A 22,329-nucleotide genomic window follows, 5' to 3' on the forward strand; every position below is an offset into this window, starting at 1 on the left:
GCATCTGCTATTCGCCAGTTTAATTAAAACAAGGCCCAAGCTCAAAAATTGTTTGAGCCTCAGGTTTACTTGTTCTGCCCCAGGGATCAATCCCTTTGCCCAGTCCATGTTGGCTACTATTTCCCAGCCAGAAGTCACCATTTTCAGCAGGTGAGGGGAGCGGAAAAATTGTCAGAATAAAAAGAGGTAATAAATACCAAGTCTTTTCATAAGCCAAAGCCTGGCAGCATTTATTTCTGTAATGATATATTTTAATATAATACCTGCAAACACAAACATCTGAATGGAATGCATAGTTTTGCTTCAATAGAATAATAGTACACAACAGTGCTTTGGTTAACATTTAAGACTTAAACATTTTTCAAGTAATACAATGCTGAATGTGAATTACTTCTTGTTAGCTGTCTTGAGTTACTCATGGATTGGGAGGCAGTGGCCTTTCTGTACTTGAGCCATCCTTTTGGCTTTGGTATGTAAGTATCTGTTTCTTCCTTCTTCAAACCGTCTCTTTTCATCTTCTGTTTCAGTCTGTAAATAAAAAAAAGCTGGTGATATTGGTTGATTGAAGGAAGTTCTGGTGTACTGTATGATCTGTGGCAAATGGTAAAACTTGTTTTTATAGGCTTGAGGCAGCGATAATCATATAGAATCAAAATGCAGCCTTGTTCCTCTCTAATTAAGTAACATGCTGTGCATTGTTAGCATCCTTTGGAAGATGATGAGCCGAATAACACAACATGTTTAGGGAAACTGCCTTGGGATAGAAAACATTTCAATTAGCACCATCTTACTGTACAACTGATCGTTCTTATAAAGTAGCAGGTCACTCAATTTACCATGAGCAATGCCATAGGAGATCTGCATGTGGGTATACAGTTGAGTTGGTCACAACTCAATAGTCAGCCAATACTGCTTAATTTGCTTAAGCAAAGTGTCAGCTTGACTTTCTTGAAGGGTTCTCTGACCGCTGAGCCAGAAGGTTATGCATTCAAACCTAACTTCAAGGTCGTACAATTCAAGCTGAAATTTCAGTGCAGTACCAAGGGAGTGCTAGATTGTTGGAGCTGCTGTTTTTGGAATGAGATGTTAAACCAAAGTTACCACTGTTTGTTATGGTGGATATTAGAGATCTTACAAGCCCTTTGAATAGAAGCTGAGAATTTGTTCCAGTGACTTGGCCAGCATTCTTTCTTCAGTCAGTGTTACCAAGGCATACTATGAATGATGCCATGGGAAGTCCACTGAGTTGTTAACAACAGACGTGATTAATTGACGCACTGTTGCATGCTGCTGCTCCTGGCACCAATGCAATTATAGCTATCAAAAAAATTCTTCAAAGAGTAAAAAATGCTGTATTGAGGATTTATCTTTAATTCTAATCCAATTGCAATAATTAGTTTGTAATTGAATAGTAGGTTGTAAGTAAGGTGACTAGTTTGATCAAAAGACTCAAGATGTGTTCTGTTTCTGACTGTAATTCCAAGGACTTTCCTGTGTTTAGTTATAATTAAGATTTTTAGTATTCCCAGGTAGGACTTGACCCATGATCTTGTCCTTTGATTGAGCTGACTATCCATCAATCTGAATCCTGTGCAGACCTACACATCTATTATTGATCAGCGCTCTTGTGAGGCCATAGGCTCGAGTATGATGTCCCAAATTGGTTATATGAGTCAGTGTGGACATGATGAGTTTTCACAGTTAGTTGCCAGGTTGGCTCCATGAGCCCCCATGAAGAACACTGCAGACGTGGAGAAACGGCTCCTGCACCTCTCCCAGGTACATAGTGTCATCGGTAAACTTTATAGCCTGCCATCTGTACGATTCATGTTGGTTAAACCAGAGAGGTCCAGGCTTGAATGCAGCACGCCTCACTGGATAACTCCTATAATACACAGCTTAGCAGAGATGAGAAGCAGGACTTTTTTTGCTCACTGTGACCCAAATACACTTTCCAGAAGAAATCACTAGATAGTGATCAGAAGCTGTAACCCTGATTGATTTTGGTAGGAAGAATAAGGAAGCCACATACTGTTTGACAAATACAGTCTAATTGGTGTAGAGGCACAAAGGGATCTAGGGGTGTAGGTACAAAAATCATTAAAAGTAGGGATGCAGGTTAATGAAGGTATAGAAAAAGCAAACAAAGCACTAGAGGGACAGGATTGAAAAGCAGAGGGGTTGTGTTAAGTCTATATAGAACCTTAAGAGCATAATGCACAGTTCTGGTATCCATATTATAAAGAGGCTACAGAGGCACTGGAGAAAGTGCAAAACAGATGAACAGGATGATAATGGATCTGGGAGGTTATATCAGGAAAGATCCAACATTTCTCTATTAGAAGGTGGCCAAGGGGTGACCGATAGAGGTCTTTTAAGGTTATGTAAGTATTGGATAGGGTAATCATGGAAAATGTGTTTCTAGTTCTGAGGGAACCCAAAACTAGAGGCCATAAAATGATGATAAATTCAATAGGGAATTCAGGAGAAACTTCTTTATTCAGAGAGTGGTTAAAATGTGGAACTTGTTACCAAAGGTAGCAGTTTAGGCAAATAGGATAGGGATATTTAAGTGGAAGATGCATAAGCGCATGAGGGAAAATGGAATAGAAAGGCTATCCTAATAGGGTTAGATGAAGAAGGATGGGAAGAGGCACGTGTGGAGCATAAACACTGGCATGGACCTCTTGGTCCACATGACCTATTTCCATGCTGTACATTCTATGTAATATTTTCCCCTCTAGCCCAAGGACATTGAGGTCAAGTGTAATAACTCTGCTGTCACCCCAGAGGAGCTGTGCTAACCCTGCACACACTATAATAGGCCCAGAGCCTCCAAGGAGTGGCAATCACCATCGGTCGGATCGCCACTCTGCTCCTTTCTACTTACCCAGGTAGAGAGCTGCACATTTCCTAGTCGATGGTCCATCCTGAACGTGGTGAGAAACGTGCAGCACTGCAGCTCCGGACTCCTTCCAGTGCAGGGCAGCAGCATCAGGGGGAAGTGAAGCCACACTCTTTTGCAACCCTAGTTGCTATAAACCAGTAAGTTTAAGGGTCCCAGTTACCTTGAGAAGCCAGGGAGAAGTTAAGTGTGTAAGGTAAGTGGTGAGGGGATAGGGTGTTCGGGGGTAGTTGGGTTTGGGGTGAGGGGAGGGGGTTGGGGTGTTGTGAGGGTAATGAGAGGATGGAGAGAGAGTTGGGGGGGTTGAGATGGTTGTCAGGGGACTGGGGGATAGTTTGAGAAGTGGGGGAGTAGTCAGAGGGATGGAGGGGTAGTTGAATGTAGGGTAGTCAGGGGTTTGGGAGGGTAGCTGAGAGGGTTAATTGAGGGGTTGGGAGGTACTCAGGAGGGGTAATTGAGGGGTTGGGAGGTAGTCCGGGGTGGTGGGGGGTGGTGGTGGTGGTGGTGTTGGGGGGGGCGGGGGGAGTGGTGCAGGGTGGGTCAGTACCAAGATTACTCGGAACTTAAAAGTGGTTTTAATCTTTCTAACTTTTCCTGGGTAACTATTTGCTAAGAGAGTCAGCATCATCTGAAGTCTCTGGGCAGAAGTGTCCCAGAACTGCGCTAGGTGCAGTAGTGGTTGTGAAAAAAAAGACGTTTTTACCCGCCGGCCACAATGAGGGGTTTTCACGCTGTATTGTCCATTTCCTGGTGCATCCCTCCTCATTAATACAACATTCATGGGCAACATGCTGGATCACTGGTGGGCAGCTCAGATTTGCCCGCCACGCCATGACCTCAGCGCTTCCTCACTCCGGGCACCATACTTAAAGCGCACCAGAGCACATGCTTACTTTATGTCTATGGGCCAGGACTGCTCCAGGCAACAGATGCTTGTTGCAAAGTAGACGGCAGCCCCCAAATTTAGTGATGCCTCTCTGGGGTGCCTGCTGGATACAGTGGAAGGCCGCCACGATGTCCTCCGCTCTGGCCGCATGAGGTCCACTAGAGTCACCAATCTGGCCTGGAAGGCGGTGGCAGCGGTGGTCAGCACCACTGGAGCACAAAAGGAGGTCAGCCATCCAGTGCAGGAAGAGAATGAACGCCCTCATCAATTCTACCAGGATAAATCAGCCCACCTCATCACCCTCAACTCACACAAATCCGTCACACATCCACAGGGATCTCACACCTCAAGGGACAACACCACTAAGTCTCTCACACACCCACACATCTGCATCAGGCTCATAACCTCTGGAGCTTGCGTCCTCATCAAGTCCATGGCTCTGCTCACTGTACAAACATTCCACGCAGTGCCATGTGTCCTGCTCACACTTGCTCCATCTGTTTTCATGCAGGAGAAGCTGGCTCACAACAGCAGGGAGAGATGCCAGACCAGGGGTGGAGTGGTCAACATTAGGCCCCTTACTCACTTTGAGGAGCATGCCATCGTAATGACTGGTGAGGACGTGGACTGTGCCTACAGTGACAGTGAGGTTGGCGGCAAACACCCACATGAGGATCCTGCGCTACATAATCCCTCTCTCAGTGCAACTGTGAGTGCTCTTTCTCCTGTTTTTGACTATGCTGCCATGCACTAATTATCTCCACTTTGGTTCACAGGGAGCTCTGCCAAGGGACTGACACCCTCAGCCTAGCTCCATCTAGGCCCCCACCTCCAACGAAGAGGACACCTCCTCCATTGAAGAGTTGGAAATAAGCAGCCTGGAAGACCAATCACAGCTCTTACCCGGACCCTGCACCAGCGCAGAGACACACATGTCAGTGGGACCTAGTTCTAGAGCAGGGGCTCGGGTTTACAATCTGGTGGTCACTACATGGACATGTGTCCACAGCAGGAGGAGGCAGGTTCAGCCATGCTCCCTGGCACTCGGAGGACTGCTGGGGAAGAGGCATCTGTGAGGTCCGTGTCAGAATTCAATCTCGGAATTCAGCCTTCCAACTCATCATGGAGAGTCAGCAGAGGTTGGGGGAACATCACGCAGAGCTGTTGGAAGCTCTCAGAAGAGTGGAACGCGACTTGGAGGAGAGCGTCTGCCTGCTCTCTGATGAAATGGTGCCCACATGTGTGGGTATGGAGGTCTCCATAGGAAGGATTGCGGATTCCATGAAGACCCTGGTCCAGCAGAACACGGAGATGTGTGCAGACTTGCACTCCATCCGGGAGCCATGGGTGGGTTCCTACAGTGGCAATGTGAGGGGGAAACAGAGCACCTTGGTGTCTCGCCAGTTGTTCCTTCCCAGAGTCAGGCTGGGATTCTCAGGCACCCAAAGGGAGGTGGAGCGGCAGCTGGACACACCTGGGTCATCCACTCAGGAATCTCAGAATGGCTGTCCACTCCCTCCGAGTCCCCTTTGCCTGTGACCCCCCCCACCCCCCATCCTAGTCTTCTGTCACTGGCGAGGGAGCAGCTGGCCCACAGGAGGTCAGCCAAAGCAAGCCAGGGCCCTCAAGGCCTTAGCTCTCCAGAAGGCGCACACCGAAATCATCAGAGGCAACAGGCCAACCATTGCACAGGCTGTCTCCACCCCTGCTGCAGATGTCAGGGCAGCACTTAGAAGAAGTGGTAGGCCTAGAAAAGTTAAGAAATTCTGATCACAAGTGGTTGCACAGGTGAACACATTTTGTTACTTTATAATCTGAAAATATAATGTGTAATGTTGTCTTTCAGCTTGATTAACAGGCTTTGCGAGTGCTCCTCCTTCATCCCCCCACTACTAGCAGGTGCACGCAGCCAGACCAGGAGTGAATCTGGAGGGAGAAGTGTGTGTGTGGCGCAGGGCTTTTCGGAGCCTCGTGCAAGCACTTTCTCATGCACACGGAGCCTTCATCCATTAAACTCATCTCACTGTCCTGAGCATTTTCAGTTGTCCATCTGAGCTGATCTGCACCTGCACCCAACTACTGATCATACTCCCTGTGCCTGTGCAGTGAGGCTCTGCCCACTTTCCATTTGCACAGAATGGTAGTCATTAAGTTTTTGAGTAGTTCCCATCCTTTCCCCTCCCCCAGTCACCCCTATCCTTTCCCCCAATTACAGTTGCCCCCCCTTACCCAGCATCACTTTCGACCTCCCCACCGTTACCCTATAGCTCAAACCTTTTCCTTCACGAATGTCTAGGTGAACAAGCACATTCCCCACCTTCCTGAAAATTCCACCCCGATCCACATTGACCTCTACAATTTCCTCCTTCCTACCCCCAGAGTCAATGTTTGCCTCCATGTCCCCACCAACCACCCTCACTGTCCCTTCTACCCCTACTGGCTCACCCTCACCCTCCCACCCGCTCCCTCTGCCCCCTTGCACACTCACCATTCCATCCTACTATGCCCACCCTGAGTTCACTCCCCAGGAGGCAGTCAGTGACTCCAATGACCCCTCCCCTGAAGGTTCACCTGGGCATTCCAAACACCCCTAACACTCTCCTCTCTCCCCCACCTCCAGACTCCATCCTCACCTGGGACACCTTCCCTTCTCCTCCCTCCACCCTTCGAACTCCCTCCTTACCCTGGACACCTTCCCCCCTCCAGACACCCTCCTCCCCTGGACACCTTCCCCTATCTGAGCTCCCTCCTTTCCCTGAACACCTTCCCCCTCTGAACTCCCTCCCTTAAACCTACCTCCGCACTTGTACCATTCTCCCTCATTACATACTCCTCTGCGCGTATTCCCTCCTCCTCCGTACCCTCTCCTTCCCCATCCCAACCTCACCCCCCAACACCTTCACCCCGCCCAACTTCATCCCCTGACACCTTTGCCCCCACAACCTCAGCCCCACTATCACTTTCGATCCCTCTCAACCTCAACCCTGCGACACCTTTGCACCCCCCAACCTCACCCCCTCTCTAAAACCATCACGCAACCCCCCAATTCCCCTTCCCCAGTAGACCTTCCTCTCCCCATCCCATCCACCTTTGCTGATCATCCGTACCAGCCCATGGTGAAGTCCGTGAAGTTTTGAAGCAGGTCCAAAACGTCAATGGAGACCATGGCAAAAAGTCCATGAAGTTCTGAAGCCTCAGTTAAGCCGAAGCTGTTGGTCCCACCTTCCAAGAGCTGCTTGGTGGTGGAGCCATGTCCATGAGGATCTACCCAGCATGTGATGCATGTGTTCCTCCAGGGTTGGGTAGCTGTAGGGTTCCAGCATCTTCTGCTCCTCGGATGCCTGCGATCTGTGCAAGGACCTAAAGCTAAGTCCTGACTACTGCATGTCACGCTTGTCCAGGTGTGTTCTTGGTTGGTGTGTTTTCCCGCTGGTGCAACAGTGAATCAGGTGTGGGGGGAACGGATCAGTCGGCCTTACTTTGCATCCCATTAGTGGGATGCAAATCGTGTTCACGCCGGCCTCCAGTGGGATTCACGATCTGCCATGGTGGATACCACTGGATGATCCTGTTATGATTCCACGCTGCTGTAAAACCGATTTTTGTCCACCCCCCCCACCTCCAACAGTAGCAGATGATTCCAGCTCTGGTTTAAATTGGAGTATCAGATAGTTCCAGGTGCAAGGTAATGGCCCATTGGTAGTTTAAATTTCCTGGGCAATTCCTGTGCAACCCTTGCATGGGGACTTCCAGGGGGTCCCTCAGCACATCATCTGGGATTGCTGGGATACGGGGTCCTGGAAAATGGAAGTTCTGGGCCTTAGTCTATATGGCTCAGTGCTACATTGGGCAGCACACGTTGTCATGAAGCTATTAATATATATATTATTGGAAAATATTATCTTTTAAAATAGAGATTTAGTCTACTGGTGTGTCTTAATTGCATTAAAGCCAGCTAGTCTGGGTGTTTTGATGTGTACTAGTTTTGATATGTAAGAGAGATAGAGTGTATTTGCATTTTTTGAATAGAGCATTCAAGAAGTGGGGTGAAAACTGACGCCTATCCGGCAGATAGCAAGCAATATGTTTATATTACTAATAAAATTGGTACTATGAGAGGGGTTTTATTGTTAGAGAGGTTTAGTTCAGAGGTCGGTGGTACAATGAGAATTTACATTCAATGGGGGTGGTAGGTATAACTTCAGTAGTTTTGTGTATGCAGGGCAGAGGCAATGTGAGATCAAAAGCCTCCAACTGTCTCCACAGGAACCAAAGTGAAAAGAACCTCATTTTGAAATCAAAGTGAAAATGCTTTGTCCAGTGTCTGGTTATGTCTATGGGTTGCTGTTGCCTTAATGGAGATTAGTTTGGGAATTTGTTAAATGTTATGATAGTAGTAACTTGTAGCCATGTGTATAGATGTTTTAATCTGTGTAAATTAATAAAATGTTTCACTTAGTTTAATGTAAAACCTTGAGAACTGGTGGTCGGATTCCTGAATTTAGAGTCGCATCTCAAACATAACACTTAAAATTATAGGTTATGACAGTTGTTAATAGTTTCCCTCTGGGATTTTTAAATAAGTCCGCTTTACCAAGTGCTACGGTCATAACATATGTACATACTAATCGGCGGAAGCTAAACTTATGAGTAGTATAATGACAAGATCATCCTATAGTCACAAGAATCACAGTAGCAGTGCAAAGAATTGCAAAAGACACATTAGCAATGTATTGAATGTATTAGTAAGCACTCCAATTTATTGCTTTAAAAACTGACTAAAATAGATACACATCCTCCTGTGCTGCAATTCTCTCTCAATGTCAGTCAACGTGTGCTGCACTTGACACATTTTTTGCCAGCATAATGGAATGAATTTCGAGTGTCATTCCACCAACATTACTCACCAATGTATTTGTCACTGAACATAATGGAGGTGTAGTTAGTGTCAAGGTCAAGAGACTCTTAACCACATAATCACAGAATCAATTGGTGCAGCGACAGAAAGAACTATCAAACATTATTAGTGATATCCACTGAGCCATGAGTTAAACAACTGAGGCTAGCACCTGCCTAATAATTAAATAACTAGCACAGCAAAGGGGCCACTTGAGCAGTTTCTGGTTTAGAATTATGACAACAATATTGAAAATTTGACATTGACTTAGTCAATCCACCTGTTATTTCTCCCCACTCACTGCATACTCCAACCTATCGCTGTTTCCCTGCCTTACAACTTGAATCTCTTTTGCATAAATCCACAGCTGTCCTCTGCCACTCTCAGCATTCTCCGAAAGGACCTACTGAAACGCCTGTTAATCCCTCTATGAGCAGCAATCCGAATTGTCTCACTGTCCTTTCTCTTATTAACCTCTCCTCCAGCACACCCACTGGGTCTAATACTGCCAATTCTTACAAAAACTCCACCCACCACTGTCCCGAGATCTTTTTCTTCACTACAAACTATCTCCTTAATCACTTTTCCTTCAAGGAGTTCGTGAACTTCTTTGTCGCTAAAATTGAGATTATGCATTCTACTGCTTCTCTTGCTCCATCTTTTCCCCTCAATCCTCAACACTCCCAAAACCAAATCTCCTCCAGGTTGTCTGTTACCTGCTTTTTTCTCTAGTTTTTTTTTTTACTAACTCATGCCTCAAGCCCCCTCTGAGCAAGTTTTGTTTATAAGGCCACCTCCTGGCTCTGTTCACTCACTAAACTGCTGACCACCCAACTTCCCAAGTCCCCACTGTACTTTGTAAACTTCCCTTCATTAGGTACTGTCCTGCTCTTTTTCAAATCCACTGTCATCACCATCCTCCTCAAAAACCCACTGTCAACTCTCCAGTCCTTGCGATTACTCTTCCATCTTCAACCTCTCTTTCCTCTTCAAAGTATGTTGGAGCTTCCCAATCCATGCTCATTTTCCCCAGAACTCCATATTTGAATCTCTCCAGTAAGAATTGCACCCCCTGCCGCAGCAATGAAGCAGCCTGAATCAAAGTCACTAACAACATCCTGTGAGCATGACCATAATGCACTACCCCCATCTCAGATCTTCCTATAGCCTTTGACATGGTCGATTTACACTGTCCTCCTTAGACCTGCATTTACCCCATTCTTGAGGGCCATACCAGCAATCACACCACAGCCCTGATCAGGAATTTACTCCCTACTTAAAACCTAACTCTTTGACCAAGCTTCATCACCCCTCCTAATGTGTCTTGGCTCGGCATCCATTTATATTGATCACAGTCCTGTGAACCACCCCTTCTCTCTGCTAATGGCAACATATTTTTCTCATCAGTTCCTATTTAATGTTTGGCGCCATCTATTTTTTTTAAGTCCTATGCAGCATGCTTTACACCATTTTAGGCCAGTGTGCCAAATTACAAAGTTTCAAGAGAATTGCAAAATTGTTCTGAATCTTTCCATGCGAGATTTTTTTCTTCCATTTCCATTTGTTGGAGCACTTTGAATTCTCATAAGTTTGCTGCATTATACAAACTCAGAAATGAAAAGCTAATTATTCCAATCCCCTCATGCTGGAGGTGCTACAGAAAAAAAAGATGCCTAATTAACAATGGGCAAGTTACCAGAAATTAATTACATGCAGCTGTCATGTTTTTCAAACACCTTCAGGTAGAATTGTGACAGGGCACTTGCCCAGGTATTTGTACTTTGAGATATTCTATACATTTATTCAACAATCACATCACAGAACTGTGAGAGAACTGCATGAGATTTCGCAGAACTTTAGAAACAACGGTAGATGCAGAGGACAATCAGATTATTGTGCTTTGCTGATGCTGGTTCACTACTGGAGTGATTTGCTATAATCCCATTTCCTTTTATATTCTTTTCAAATACTTATCAAAGTCCCCATGAAATGATGTTATAGTCTGTTTCTCCATAGCCACTTGTCCTGGAGCACTCTGAAAGAAAAATGCTTCTAATTTACACCTCTTTCTGATATTAATGATGATTCATTAACCACTGAGTGCCAACTCCAAACCCTTAAGATGTTTGAAAGTCCCTGTATGATCAGCCTCCCCTGACTTAATCTTCCTTTTTCCACAGAATATTAGCTCAATTTTGGAAGCTTTTCTTCATAATTATTTGGTACAATTCTAGTGAATTTAGATCTGTGTTTAATAACTAATGCCAAAAGGTAGCAAAAATACAGGGCTTGTAATCAGCACGATTCATATCAGATGAGTCAATGCCCTGTTGACTTGTAAGTAATAAAGTCAAAAGTGGCATATGCCTTCATGTCATGTTTTCAGTTTCCACAGTATCAGAGAAGTCATCAACATATAAAAGAACACTGTTTATGGCAAAATGTTTGTCAAACTGTTTTGTTTTGGGAGGAGGTGGAATTAATCGCCCTATCACCATGTGTTTGGACAGCGTTTGTGGCAGCACGCTGGAAGAAGAATCACATTCTAATCAGTGGGCACAATGGCACTACACAGCACTCAGGAAGATTCCTTCTGGTTTGTTTGCAAAGATTAACAGAGAAAATCTTCCTGTAGTTCATTTACATTCCTGCCACAAGTAGATAGATAACAGAGCAGTTTGACACATGCTTTGTATTTGTAACATACATGAAAAAACGTTCTCCAAGACACTATTTCATGAAAACAGTGATACTTTTAACATGATTCATGGGAGACAGAATGACATAGTGCCACTTCTATCTGAAACTCAAACACTCAAATGAAAGTCCAGAACAAAAAATCAAGTCAAAAACACACTGGAGCAAAAGCTGAGACCCCACCTCACAGTATTCACAGGTGACTTACTTCACCTTTTCTTTCTCCGTGAAATGAAAGGGAAATTCTGTTGTTGCTTAACCAAAAATTACATTCACAATCATGAAATTAAGGCATTATTATTTCTTCCTAAATCTTTTTTCCCTTCATTTCTGAACTGGAGGGCAGGATTTTCTAACCTGCCCACCATCGCATCTCCTATGGCAGGTGCTGCTATGACAGGGCAGAAATTCCAGGCCAGAAAATGTTATGGTAGGACAGTTATAACTATAAATCCACCAGCTTAACTTCCAGGAATAATAATGAGTTTTGCCCCTGTTTAGTAATGCTAGCTCAAAAAAAGTCCATGAGGAATAGGATGAAAGTCCTATGTTTTCTACATTTATATAGTAATGTTAAAACAGTAACCATCCCACAGTGCTTCATAGAGGAGGGACGGAACAGAAGAGAGTCCAGGAAGATGCCAAAGAGCTTAGCTAAGGAATCAGATCTGAAGAGGATTTTGAAGGTGGAAAGAGGGATAGCAAGGCAGAGAGGTTTTGAAGAAAGAGTTCGGTAGAACTCAGGTCTTCAGCGCTGATGGTGAAACAGAAGGAAGGGAATATACACAGAAGGCCAAGGTCAGAAGAACCAAGGGCATGTGCTGTGATGAAGGGTGAGGAGTTAGCAGAATCAGGAGGAGATAAGGCCGGAGAGATTTGTAAATGAGGACAAGGAGTTTGGATTCAGTGTTTTGGGGTCAGAGAGCCAGTGGAGGTTGGGAAGCAAAGGATGAAATGTCTGTGGTGTTTAGTACAGAAGAAATTAACAGGTGTGCGGTTTTTAATGAGCTGGAGCGTATTCAGTGTGACGCTGGTGTTGAAGCAGTCAAACTTGAAGGAAAGAAAGGCATGGATAATGCGTTCAGTGACAGTGGGAGTGAAATAAGAGCAGGCAGGGATGCATCATGGAACACAAGAATTAGGAGCAGGAGTAGGTCATTTGGCCCTTTGAGCCTGCTCTGCCATTTAATGATATCATGGCTGATCTGATTGTGGTCTCAACTCTACTTTCCTGTCAGCACCTTATAACTTTTGACTCCCTTGTAAATCAAGAATCTATCTAACTCAGCCTTGAAAATATTCAATGACCCAGTCTCCACTGCTCTCTGGGGAAGAGAATTCCACAGGCTAATGACCCTCAGAGAAAAAAAATTATCATCCCTGTCTTAGTGGGAGACCCTTATTTTTAAACTGTGTCCCCTAGTTCCAGTTCCTCCCATAAAGGGAAACATCCTCTCACCATCCACCCCATAAGGTCCCCTCAGGATCTTATATGTTTCAATAAGGTCATCTCTCAATCTTCTAAACTCCAATGGATACAGGTCCAACCTGTCCAACCTTTCCTCACAAGATAACCCCTTGATTCCAGAATTAGTCGAGTGAACCTTCACTGAACTGCTTCTAATGCAAATATATCCTTCCTTACGTAAAGAGACCAAAACCGTACACAGTACTCCAGATGTGGTCTCACCAGAAATGGAACTAAGCAATCTTACCGAGGCTAGGATAGGATAGGATTTGGAATTCAGCTCAGGGTGGAATAGAACATCAATGCCATACAAGTTGAGCCAGGCTGAAGACAGGTGGAGTCAAAAGGTAAAGTTATGGAGGATGGTATTAACTAAAGGGGCAATATATACCTGGCACAGGCATTGCAGCAGAAGGATTTCAGCTTCTATGAGAGGAACCCAATGAAAATGAGAAGCACTTGCTTTGTGCTGAAATCTTTTTTTTTTAGATATTTTCATGGTTTTCAACTACAAAGGCAAGTGAAAAGGAGCAATGGACTGTTTAAAAGCTACAACAGATGGGGCACACACTTCAGAGGAATCAGCTGCACTCCAGAATAAAAATAAAACATTTGATCTATTTTTCTCATGGCACCTGTGTTTAATATGAAAAAGAAAAATGCACCAAGGACTCCTCCTAATTGTGTAACTAGATTCTATTAATATGGATGCCAAATTGTTTATGTCACTTGTATTATCTTCAATGACTGTACCGAGATAATAAATTCAGATCCTCCTCTCCGTCATCTATCGGAAAGGTGTTGATTTGTGTTCGACTATAGTTCCATGGTTGTCAGGCGCCCCCTGTACCTCAGCCATTCGCCCTGCAAGATGATGCCAGTGTGAGCACAATCCAGGCAGTCTGATGTGCATCCATGTGCACTTTTCATGAGAGGTCATCAGATCCTGATTTTTCTATTCTTTATCTTGGGGATACAGAGAACAATATTGGGGCCTATATTGCTACAACAGATGAAATTAATTAAACTGGCATAGTCAGTGAACAAAACTGGGTCCTTCTGGCCTGTATACCATAGTAAATCACATAAGGTATTCACATCCCTTTTTATTTCCAATGCTGATCAAAAGAACCTCACTTATGTTGCCTTGCTGGTTGGTTAGAGGAGAGCAGTACCATACCAGTCTCCCTATATCACACTCCCTGCTACATTTTCGCTTTGGAGATGTGTACACAGCAGCGAAAACTGGCTGAAGGTGAAGTAGCAGTTACAATAACCTATTACCACAGATATCACCATAGTGATATTTACTCCACACCCTCCACTCCACCTTTTGGAGATTTGATGTGCAGAAATGGTGTCAACAGCTATTATATTGGCAAGGCCTCCATGTGACATTGACAGATTAAAAGTAAAATAATCACAGCCACAATTCACCTCAGAACTACAGGCGGCCAAGCTTGTGCAATACATCATTTCTAACATCCTGTTAAAATTGCAATATGAAACACACAGCTACCTTATGTCACTTTTTTTTTAGCAGTTTCTGTAACATATTAAAAATTTGAGCCCTGGTAGAATGCAATTATTGTGATATCCATATTTCTCAGCAGGTGAGTCCTAATATCTGCAGTCAAGGTTACAAGTTATATTCACATGCTCTGTGCTCCACATGACCCACCCCTCTTCATCTAACCCTATTAATGTAACACTCTATTCCTTTCTCTTGAGGGTATCTAGTTTCGCCTTAAATGCATCTATGCCATTCACCTCAACTATTCCTTGTGGTAATGAGTAGCTTTCAACTAGAGTATCCCAGTACTGTTGCATAAGCATGAATATCCTGAAGTATGCTCTGGGCAATATTCCTTTACATTGTCAAGATGTATCTCAAGGTGGATGGAATATAATCTGCAAACAACACCTGTGCAGTTCAGAACTTTCCTTATTCATTTTTTAGCCTATTAAATACAAAAAAAAATTGAACCTACAACTACATAGAAATCTGCTTCTTGTTCCAGCTGAATGAGGTTACACAGTATAAGAGGAGTGAGGTAGTCTGTAGTTTATTCACCCAGTCTTCTGGCTGACTGACAAAAAAACAAACTCATATTTATATAGCACCTTTCACATTTTCAAAATGTCCAAACTATTTTTGAAATCAAGTTATATGTTACGTGGGCAAGTGCAAAAGTAAATCTAAGCACTGCAGAGTCCCTTGACAGCAAATGAATGAATTAATTACCAGATAGTCTGTTTTTAGTAGTGATTCAGTGAGAAATATTGGCAGGAACACTAGAAGAAATCACCACTCTTCCTTGAATAATGCCACGCACAGCCAGAGGGTATAATGCCTGATCTAAACGACTGATCCCAGTATCTAGCACTCAAGTGCCAGTCTGGATAATGCACTTAAATCCATAATGATATTTGAATCTATAATGTCCTGATTAAGAAGCAAGAAGCTTATTAACAAAGCCAAGTTGAATTTGAGGCAGACTGCAGCTTGCTTACCCACTCTCCTAGTTATGGCCCTTTTCTTTTGTTCTTCCCTAGGTTCAGATAAATTATTCCCCACACTCTTCCTGCTCCCTGCATCCTAAACTGATTGAAATCAAGGCTCTGATTCCCAATTCTAACTCAATCGTTCCAAGGTCTTCAAAACTACAGAACATCCTAATTTCCTCGGTCTCTCCTGCCTTCAGTGATCTTCTAGATTTTAAAACTCAAGATTAGTGTCATCTAGTTAGTGTTCCATTTACCTCAGATGCTCTTCACAGCCTTGGTGCTATCCTGCAGTCTGGATCATGGACTTTCACCCGAGTTTCTCAGTTAAAATGAAAATGACTTAAGGAGGGGAGAATGTAATGCTGGGCTCTGCTTGCACTTTGAGCTCAAAGTTTGAAGCCCAATACTCATTGATCCCCTCAGCTTTGTGTCAGAGTCTGAAGCCCAAATGCCTGACCTTAAAGCAGGAGGAAATTTCACTGAGGTCAAAGTCTTTCTGTGAAGAGAGAACAATATAACAATATTGAAGAATCAATATGATGAACTAGAGCTGAATAAAACTCAGGAAGGAAAGAGAGCAAGTGTAATTCTACATGTTAATACCTAATGTTCAGTCTGATTCTGTGCTACAAGCACTTTCAGCTGCAATGATTCATGTAGAGCCTCTGAAATTATCCTTATTCTCTATGCCTGAGAGGCACATCATGAATTTTTCATGAGTAACAGTGCTCAAGTGCTATTCCGCATGCCTCAAAATAGCATCAGAGATGTTATTTATATTGCATTATTATTTGCACAGGGAAAAAATAGCACCACAGATCTATGCCAAGATATTCATATTGCTCAGCCAACACAAAATCAATACAATGATTGCTCCTCAGTGTGTGTTGCATGGCAACATGTTTCCATCTAACAAGCTGGAAATTAAGAAATTACTTTCTATTCCATATATTCATCTTTTTCAGTTTCTAGCTAATACTTCAAAGTTGTTCACACATTCACAAAATTGAGCAGCTACTCTGGGACTTCCTACAGGAAAAAGATAAGTACAGATTAAATATGGCCTTTTGTGAGGCAATTATTGCTGTTAATTGTAGGTTGAAAGGGGTACTCTGCAAAACGTACACCATGAGGGAACACACCGACATACCAAAACAGGGCATACTGGGCACATAATAGGTCACACCAAAACAGGGCATGCCAATACACCAAATAGGACATGCCAACATACCAAAACAGGACATGTTGAGGGAGGCAGTGAGTGTAGTGGTATTGTCACTGGATTGATAATCCAGAGACCCAGGGTAATGCTCTGGGGACCCAGGTTAGAAAATTTGAGTTCAATAAATATCTGGAATCAAAAGCCGAATAGTGACCATGAAACCTTTGTCAAATGTTGTAAAAACCCATCTGGTTCACTAATATCCTTTAGGGAAGGAAATCTGCTGGCCTTACCTGGTATTACATGAGACTCCAGACCCACAGCAATGTGGTTGACTCTTAAATACCCTCTGAACAAGAGCAATTAGGAATGGCAATAAATGTTAAACTAGCCAGCAACACCCACATCCCAAGAAAGAATAAAAAAAACCAAACAGGACACACCAATAAACCAGAACAAGATAACCAACACACCAAAACCAGACACGCAACATACCAAAACAAGGCTTAGCATGACACACCAAACAAAGCACACTGCACATCAAAAACAGGGTACATCAACACATCAAAACAATATGCATCCAAGCTATTCACCTCAATTACTTCTTGTGGTAGCGAATTCCACATTCTAACCACTTTCTGAGTGAAGATATCTCTTTTGAATTCTTTCTTGGATTTATGAGTGACTCCTATCTTATATTTAAAGTTCCTAGCTTTGGATTTCCACATAAGTAGTTAGTGAGATACCAGTAGTGCCCGTTCCCCCAAGTTTTCTCTCTTCCAACTTTAGCCAAGTTGTCATTCTTCTGAGGACCAAGACAGTGAGCATCTGCAGACTAGTTTAATGTTTTTACCTGATGTCTAAGCTCCCTGTGCACTATCCAGCAGGAATGAGTGTAAAATGATCAGGAAATGGCTACATCCCACTTCCTCTAACCTTGGCAATGGGGGCCCGATTATTGCTTTGGTTGAGATCAACTAGCTGCACGGTCTGCTGACTGAAGATAAGCTTGAGGTGTGGCTGAATTGCACAATGTCTTAATTCACCAGGTCATCAAGGATGTTACCATGAATTTTTCTGTTATTAACTAATAACAGTTTAATCAATTATTATGCAGTTAATTGACTCTAGTTGATGACTTTTTATAATGGATATAACTCCATACTTCTGTAGATCAAGGGAGCCAATTATCTGATCACAATTGCTTTTAAATTTCAATTAACTTGATGCTTCATACAATTAAATTGGCACAGGCTCGTGATCAAGGCTGTTACCTGACACAGTAAAAGACACCGTGATACAACGGCAGACCGGGCAGCTGAGTTCAATTCTTTCAGGCAATATTAAAATTCTGATAAATAAGCTACGCATTTTCAGCTACTAAATGCCTTGGATTGCCTATTATTTGGGCTGTCACATTCTGGTGTGCATTCTGGCAGGTGCAATCTACTATAGCAACAATATCTGATATATTAGGATTTTATCAGCACAATTAGATTACAAGGATGAGTTATTATTTCAATTTCAAAGCAGCTGCTTTGACATGAAACAAGATTGTGTCAGATTGACATTTCTTGTTGGAATTTCTTGCAGGGCTATGAGGAAAGAGCAGGGCATGGGAACTAGTTGGATAGATCATTGAAAAAAGTGGCACAATACAATGGGCTGAATGGCCTCTTTCTATGCTGCATAATTCTCTGAACTTCAGATTTCTGTTTAAAAAAGCAGCATACGTTCCCCTGATGGCTCAGCTGGTAGGTGCACTCCATCATGTTACTGAGTCATTCAACTTATGAGGATCCCAGCAGGGTAAGGTGCTAAAGCTGGTCCCAGTAATCCTGGAATAAGGAAAACAGTTAGCCAAGGTTTCTGTTCCAATCACATCCAGTGCACTCTGCTGCAAAGTACATATGTATGGACATTGGATGAGGAGATACTTGAGTTCAGATGTGGCACCCCTAGTGTCCACCAGCCTGGAGGAGGCACTGGGACAATGTGTCAGTGATTTAGCATCTTTGGAACAAATGCTGGGAATAGGAGAAAAAAAGTGGAAATCGCCCCCCACAGGGAACACAAACATCTTAGCATAACACTTATACCAATGTACAAGGAGTAACAAGTTGGGGTTAAAATTACTCTGTATGCTATTACATTCATATGAAACTAATACGTTCAGGTTAATGACTTTGCTGAAGTCGCACACATGGGTATTTGATTCGATGCATTCATTAATGCACAGATCAATTGCGAACACACAGTCTGTGGTGTTATAAAATAGTTGCACATTGCGTGACTGAGAAGTCAGACTGATATTTACTGGGGTGGGGGGATAGGGAAGGTGGTGAGGGGAAGAATTTGGGCGGGAAGCCTGGAAGTCTGAGTTTCCCCAGCATGCAATGGAACTTTAACTCCATAGTACGCATCATTTGGCCCTGTTCCCTACCTAGAAGCTTCATTGACATGTTTATCTTCCAGTCTGGCAGGGAGCACTTTGGAGAAGTCACAGGACCAGGTAGGTCCAATGCCCGACCTGGTATGGGGGTGGGGGTAATTCCATCATTCGATCCTGTATATTTTGATGTCTGACCTCAAGGAAACAGTGCCCCTGTTCCTCCTAGCCCACAAGCAGCGTTGTTAGAACAGTTCTCCTTCTTCCCAAATCAGTCCCCACCTCCCTTAAGCTGACGGGTTTTCTTAAGCATGGGAAACAAGGCCACCCACTGCAAAAGCAGGTTAAATCAGTGGCTGCCAACCTCATTAACATATTCAAAATGTACCCAACCCTCTGGGAGCTGGTTGGCTGCCTGGCCTTTGCCTCTCCTCCATAAAATCTGGAAGTCAACAGGTTGGAGCTGGTTTCCTAATGCCCTTGTAATGTTTCCTGATTTAGGTGCACCCATTCCCAGGCCCTGATCTATGTTAAAACTCATTCCTTTGTGTTGGCAACCCTCCAAGATTGGCCTGGAGTGTACAGGAATTGAATTGCAAAAACGCTGGAGAAAAATCTTAGCAACATATGTAAAAAAAATACCTGTGTTTGCTTTCATTTACTTTGAGCACCTTTTTTTTCCAGTTAAAAATATTGATGATGGGAGAATAAGGGCTGTTTGACTGACAGGCAAAAATTATCCAACTGCATAAGGACAAGTCTGTTTGCTTTCCAATTAGAACGAGAAGGCGGGGAATCATGAGGATGGATGTATTAGGCAACCAACAGCATGAGCAGGGTAGTTAGATATGTTCAACCCTACTGAGGCTACATGATAACCCTCAAAAACCCGAACAATTTATAGACTTCAGTTTATTTACTGACAGATGCTACTGCCTGAAACTATCGTCTGGACTGCTTTAATATCTGAAAGGGGGGATTAAGCAATTTCTTAGCACAGTGTGGGATGGTAACTGTGAAAGACAGTGAGATTCCAGGATCAATGCACAGAGTGTGAAAAGCAGTGATATTCAGATTTATATTAATGAATGACATGATGGGAGTATTCACCTCTTCGGGAGGTTTAACTAAAACTATGGCTTTTTAGTTTATTGCTAAAATTGTATTTTCCCACCTGGCTGGGCCTAATATCTTATCCAAACAATGCAGGCCACTATGACTTCCTTTCCCATGGCAATTTCATAGTGATTGTGGTTTTGCTGACACCATCTCTACATACAACTAAACGCATTGCTATCTCTGCTACACCTGATACAGATCAGAAGTACTCCATTATTGATCATGGGGCTTTAGGAAGATGGATATCCATTAGAAGCTCTTTTCTCCAGATTCAGCACTCATGGTTTTTAACTTCACAAAATCCAGTGCAGTACTGAGGGAGAATTGCACTGAGAGAGCTTCTGTATTTTATCTGCCTTCACATGTGGGCATAAAAGATCACTGCGAAGACAGCACACACCTGAACCTGAGGATCACCAGGACTTGGTCCTTGGGCCTTAGCCACATAATTGGGACAAAGTGTAGCACTCTACAGGCAGCTCTGCCTGATGGGAAAATAAAATTTGGGCCATTAACCTTTTCAGTAGCACTAGCAGCTTCAGGTAAGTCCCAGGAGAGGGGTGAAAAAGGCGATCGGGGCTCGGGAGGGTGGGGGGAGTTTGGGGGAGTGATCGAGTCAGGAATGGGGGAACACTCTTATTCTCCTGGTTCCTCAAGATGGTTTCCATTTGAAAGAACCATCCTTCAGTTGGCGGTCCCCAGGACTGCTGTAGAATTCTGAGCCGGTCTCGATGCCTGTTCCATTCATTGTACACTTCTTTCAGCAAAGTGTTTCCTAAAGTACTACACATCTTCCCACCAACTACACATCTTTCCTTTGCCCCCCGTCAGCGTTCCGTAGGGACTGATCCCTCTGGAGCACCCTGGTCCACTCCTTCACTGCCCCTACACCTCAACCCCCTCCCACAGCACCTTCCCATGCAATCGCAGAAGATGCAACACCTGCCCCTCCACTTCCCCTCTCCTCACCATCCAAGGGCCCAAACACTACTTCAAGTGAAGCAGCACTTCCCTCAATTTGATCTACTGCATTCACTGCTCCCATTGTGGTCTCCTCTACATTGGAGGGACCAAGCACAGACTGGGTGACCGCTTTTCGGAACACCATCGGTCTGTCAGCAAGCATTACCCAGACCTCCCTGTCGCTTGCCATTTCAACACACCATCCTGCTCTCATGCCTACATGTCTGTCCTTGGCCTGCTGCAATGTTCCAATGAAGCTCAACGCAAACTGGAGGAACAGCATCTCATCTTCCGTTTAGGCATTTTACAGCCTTCCAGACTTAACATTGAGTTCCACAACTTCAGATCATGAACTCTCTCTTCCATTCTCCCCCTTTTTGATCCCCCCTTTTTCAAATATTTATTTTTTAATTTATATGTATATATTTTTCCCCTGCCTATTCCCATTATTATTATTAAAATTTATTATTTTATCCCCACCTTTTAGCCTATTTCAATCTTTGCTCCCACACCGTCCCCTCCCTCCACCCCCACTCGGGCCATCTGTCACTGGCTCATCCTACTCTTAATGTCACCATTAGCACCTCCTTTAGCCAGTATCACCACTATCAACAACCCTTCGACCTTTTGTTTATGACATCTTTTGCAATGTCTCCTTTGCCTCACCTATCACCAGCTTTCTTTTTAGCTTCACCTGTCCCACCCCCTTAAACAGTATATACTTCACCACATTTTTACTTCTCTTTCATTCTGAAGAAGAGTCATACGGACACAAAACGTTAACTCTGTCTTTCTCTCCACAGATGCTATCAGGCTTGCTGAGTTTTTCTAGCAATTTTTGTTTTTGTGTCCTTAAAGTACTGTTAGGCCACTCGTTTACATGACCAAGGCCTATTAAATACAGCAGCCCACTATAGAGAGTGACTGAAAAACTACACAGACCCATACAGATACTTAGGAGTGGTCAGGAAACTGTACAGATCTGTACATATATTTGGTAGAGCCCAGGATACATTAGTACGGTACAGATGGTCACTGATGTCTATTTGACCTGACCATTCAATTCTTTAACAGATCTTTAAACAACAATAAGCAACATGAAAAAGAGAACTGGAGTATTGGGTTGTACCGTTAAAGATTGAGGCCAAGGGCATTAAATCAGTTGGTTGAAGAATTGGCAATCCTTCTCTTTGTGATGTTCCAGTCAGAAATTAATTACTCTGCTTGATTGTGCTGATTCAAGGGAGATTTTACATTCAGAGTTATGATAATGAGTTTGCATCAGAACTTGATTGTAATTTCATCTTCATAAAACCGTCAGAGAAAACTAAAGTC

General features: G+C 43.6%; 1 protein-coding gene across 6 annotated transcripts in view; it reads right to left on the reverse strand.

Annotated features, from left to right (window-relative positions):
* Positions 1-201: 201 nt before the first annotated feature.
* The window catches only part of acot7 (acyl-CoA thioesterase 7), a 266,042-nt gene continuing 243,914 nt past the window's right edge, over positions 202-22,329 (reverse strand). For all 6 annotated transcript variants that reach the window (XM_041207194.1, XM_041207193.1, XM_041207196.1 and 3 more), the window contains one exon: positions 202-528. In XM_041207194.1, coding sequence (XP_041063128.1) covers positions 412-528 — 117 coding nt within the window. In that variant the 3' untranslated portion in view covers positions 202-411. The remainder of the gene's footprint in view (positions 529-22,329) is intronic.

The sequence above is a fragment of the Carcharodon carcharias genome, chromosome 15 (genome assembly GCF_017639515.1).
Source record: "Carcharodon carcharias isolate sCarCar2 chromosome 15, sCarCar2.pri, whole genome shotgun sequence".
Taxonomy (NCBI): Eukaryota; Metazoa; Chordata; class Chondrichthyes; order Lamniformes; family Lamnidae; genus Carcharodon; species Carcharodon carcharias.